Below are 4,182 nucleotides of genomic sequence, written 5' to 3'. Positions count from 1 at the left end.
TTGTTAATTGTAAATTTGTAAAAAAAAAGAATTTTTAAAAATTTTCAACTTTGTATTAAAAGTGTCATTATTTACCGAATGACACTTTATGACAACAGTCATAAATATTCATGAAGGCTTATTCATGTTCATGACAGGTGTTATGTCATGTTTATGATGGTGTCATGACAGTCTTATTCAACCCCCTTCAAATAAAGAGTTACCGAATTTTTATTCTAGTTTCTAGTGCAAATATATTAGTACACTTAAAATAAGGCAAAACTAACTTACAAATAATTTTTCAGCATTAAATGATTTTTGAATATTGATCAAAAGTGCTAGTGACACCGGTAGATTATTTAACTTATAACTTTTTTCCTCAATATTCTGGCAGCTAGCACTTTTTCATCAATATTGGGAATTATTGACTGAAAACAAACTTCTATATCTTGCTGAAAAGTTACTTGTAGGTGAGTTTTGTCTTCTTAACTGCACTAAGATACTTGCACAAGAAACCAGAGGTAACATACTTAATAAGATTTTGTGGTTTTGCAGTGTGTGAAACATAAATGTGAAAAAGTTGCCAAATATTTAGTTGGGTAAAAAGAAAGATGGTTGTTTAGTCGTATGACTAAAAACCATTAAAATTCATTAGATTTACATGAATAAAACTTGGTGACAAATTTTAAGTGTGTGTTTTTTGTTAAGTAAACAGTTTAAAGAGTGTTTTTTTTAATTTTTTGCAGGATGTTTTGTACACTGTGTGTAACCCTGTTGGTAACGTCCAGCGCATCGTCATCTTCAAACGCAACGGCATCCAGGCCATGGTGGAATATCCTTAAGATCGCTTTATCATTTGAATTTGTTTATTTCAATAATGTAGAAGCTAAAGAAGCTTAGATTACTATTGAGCAGCTAAAGTAAGTAGAAAAACATGCATCAAAGGTTTGTTCTAAAAATATTATAAAATAACATATAATTTTTGCGACCCCAAGTGCTTGTTCATTTTGATATAGCTGAAATTGTTTAGATTATCACTGAGCAGCCAAAATAGTAAAAAAGAATTGCAATAATGGTTTGTTTTAAAAATGAAATTTTTAAAAATTATTTTTGTGGTCAAAAAGTGCTTTGGCCATCATGGTAAAAAGTTTGGACACCACTGTCACATATGAATGAACAATCTGTACTCAAAAAACTTTTTATTGACATATAATGGATTACTGTTCTCTTTCTATTATAGCTTTATGTTTTGCTTGTAAAATGTAATATTTGTTTTAGGATCATCTAAAGGGTTTGGAATCTCTTCATTGTGGTTTGATAAACCTGGGGGCCCAAAACTACATCCTGCTCAGGGCCCCCAAAAAGCTAGAGATGGCCCTGACCAAACTGGGTTTTTTTTCTTTCTTTTCTCTTCCTGTCATGAATCACAGACAATCTTTATTACAGAGAGTTAACAGCTAAACCAGCAGAACAAACATGTTTTACATTTGTTTTTTAAGCTCCTACAGTGTGTTTTTGCTATATGGGCTATAGTAAGGCTATTTTCAGCAGCTGAAACTAATTACCTCTGCACAGGCTGATCTCTGTGTGGGAAACAACACGGTAATGACACAGTCACATCCTTTGGTTCACTCACTTAGCACTGTTTCCATAACAACCAGAAACAAGAAATTATTTGCTTTGGTATTGCTGTTGTGTCAAAATAAAAAAATAATTAAAAAAAACAAATAAATAAATAATAATAAACATCACGACCAGCAACTCAAACGGTTGTTTCTCTTCCTTTCCCGATTGGCTGCTTGTCGTTCTGCTGAGTCATCCTTAACAAATGAATCAACATTTCAGTCCGTGGAAGACGCTCAGAAAGCCAAAATGGCTCTAAACGGCGCAGACATTTACTCCGGCTGCTGCACGCTGAAGATCGAGTATGCTCGGGTAAACACACTCACACACTGTCCAGCAGACACGCGCCCAGGTGTACACACATGCATGCATCCTCATCCTTAAGCCCACGCACACACACCCACCCAGAGGTGCTGTGCTCTGTCGCCCCCTGCAGCCCAACAGACTGAACGTCGTCCGCAATGACACCTCCAGCTGGGATTACACCAAACCCTTCCTCCTGCACCGAGGTAGGACAGCTTCAGGTTCTGCTCACACACACACACACTTACAGACACAATTATACATACTCACACACACACACACACACACACACACACGAGGCTGCTGTCATTTTCTGTGAGTATTCAGAAATGTATCTTGATTTGATGACTGAGATTTTTTGTACGTATAGAAATTAAATATAAGTATTGATGTTTCAGCCTTGTTTACTTTGCTCTCTGTGTGTTTGTAGTGTCAACAAATAGTTCAAAAGCTTTATTTCTTTAATCATTTCAGTATGAAAATAATGTGGAATCTCAACTTCATTTACGATGGCGTATTAGGAGCATTGCATTTTAAATTAGAAAAAGGAGCACATTACTGCCAACAAAGTCTGAAGGAAATGTCTTAGTTTGAAAAGTCAAATATCTGCTAAAACAAAATTCAGAAACTTTGATATTAAACTCAGAAATAGTCTAGAAAAAAAGCTCAGAAATTTCTGGGTTTCAAAAGTCAAAAATGTAAATAAATAATGATACATTTTTATGTTTTTTAATATATTTTTGAGCTCATTCTCAAAAAATTTTCCAGAAAATGTTTGACTTTCACACTCAGAAATGTTCAAGTTTTTTCTAGAAAATTTCTGAAATTAAGCTAAAAATGTTTGAATTTTTTTTCTAGCAATCTTTTTAAATGTCTGAGATTCATGTTATTTTGGCAGAAATGTTTTCTTTTTCTATCTACAATGGCTTTAGTATAGCATCATAGCTACAACCAGTGCTGAGTGATTGACTTTATCAATTAATCAAATCTTTAGTTTTTGAAGATTTAAGTTTTTGAAAATGTTTATCTTTTTCAAACTCAGAAATTTCTTGTTTTTGTAGAAAAATTCTGAGATTAATCTAAAAAAAAATTTTCTACCAAATTTTCAACTTTTCCATAGTATTCTTAGAAATTTTTTTTAAATTAATCTTAAAATTTCAGAGTTTTTTGGTGGAAATTTACACTTCCTTTCATCTCTTTGCATTGGTCATAATGGTCCATTGTTTTCAACTCAGGCTGGGCGAGAAATCGATGTCATCAATTATTCAAACTTTTGAAGATTCAAGTTTTGGAGAATCTGGATTTTTCCAGGCTCTCCTTGGGTTTCCATACTTCAGAGTGATGTTGGCGCTCCCTGTCTTTAGCTTTAAAAGTTTCTTTTGTTTGTTTCAGATCGGGCGAAGGGAAGGCAGCGTCAAGCCATCCTGGGAGAGCATCCATCCAACGGCTACGGTACCGACTCTCGCTCTTCCTCCCTCCCTGAATGTTTCCTCCTTCTCCTCTTCCTCCTCCTCATCCTCATTTGAAATTTCTCATTATCTTTGCTCGTCTTCGCAGGCCCTCACTGCCCCCTGCTGCCACTGCCTCCTAACAGCCGGTACAGGAGAAGCCATGAGCCGGTGCCGGAGCTGGTTTCCTACAAGCAGCTCGTCCCAAAGACCTTCTCCTCCACCGTTCCCTCCGCCCTGCTGGCCTCCAGCGCTGTCGCCATGGTGAGCGGCCTCCATCCCAACAAGATGAACTGCAGCCGCCTCTTCAACCTCTTCTGTCTCTACGGCAACGTGGAAAAGGTCTGTCTGAGTTTTATTTATTATTAAGCATCTTTTTCATGGGACAAACAAGATAATCATAAATAAATTAATTGATTTTAGGGTTTTACGGGTGCTTAAAGAGGCAGTATCATGTATTTTCCATCAACATTGCGCCTTTTATAGCAAAATCAAGTAACTTAAATTTGCAATCATTATGTTGTATTATTATTATTTCACTTTTTAATAGATTTTAGGTATACAGTTCAAAAAGCCCATCTAGAGATAAGTGTTGAAAATTAGCTTACACTATAATAAGCACTGTGCTACAAACATTGTGCTGTTTTATTCAGTTTTTCTGTGTTAATGTGTGTCAAATAAATCTAATTAAAATAAAAAAAACTGCTACATATATCAATTGAGACCTAAAAAACATTTGACTTTGATATTGGGTCTCTGTCTCTTTAAAAACTCCTGCTCTTTCTGAAACTCAATATTGCTTCTCTATTAACGGTGCAGTTTCTAACTT

At 35.3% G+C, this 4,182-nt stretch overlaps 1 protein-coding gene and 1 long non-coding RNA gene across 2 annotated transcripts in view; one reads left to right on the top strand and one right to left on the bottom strand.

Moving 5' to 3' along the window:
- LOC106962701 (heterogeneous nuclear ribonucleoprotein L-like) overlaps positions 1-4,182 on the top strand; it is a 30,275-nt gene that overhangs the window by 13,901 nt on the left and 12,192 nt on the right. The window contains exons 4-8 of the mRNA XM_015057269.1: positions 726-811; positions 1,818-1,914; positions 2,039-2,111; positions 3,298-3,357; positions 3,463-3,695. Of these exons, the coding sequence (XP_014912755.1) occupies positions 726-811; positions 1,818-1,914; positions 2,039-2,111; positions 3,298-3,357; positions 3,463-3,695 (549 nt within the window). The remainder of the gene's footprint in view (positions 1-725; positions 812-1,817; positions 1,915-2,038; positions 2,112-3,297; positions 3,358-3,462; positions 3,696-4,182) is intronic.
- LOC106962703 (uncharacterized) lies at positions 1,084-4,092 on the bottom strand. The gene is made up of 2 exons (XR_001428040.1): positions 4,063-4,092; positions 1,084-1,204 (listed from the first exon to the last, which is right to left on the bottom strand). It is a non-coding gene; the product is annotated as an uncharacterized LOC106962703 (long non-coding RNA).

This window comes from Poecilia latipinna, unplaced genomic scaffold, assembly GCF_001443285.1.
Source record: "Poecilia latipinna isolate Pla-1442-1.1 unplaced genomic scaffold, P_latipinna-1.0 Scaffold1451, whole genome shotgun sequence".
Taxonomy (NCBI): Eukaryota; Metazoa; Chordata; class Actinopteri; order Cyprinodontiformes; family Poeciliidae; genus Poecilia; species Poecilia latipinna.
This window is presented reverse-complemented; position numbering and strand designations above follow the sequence as displayed.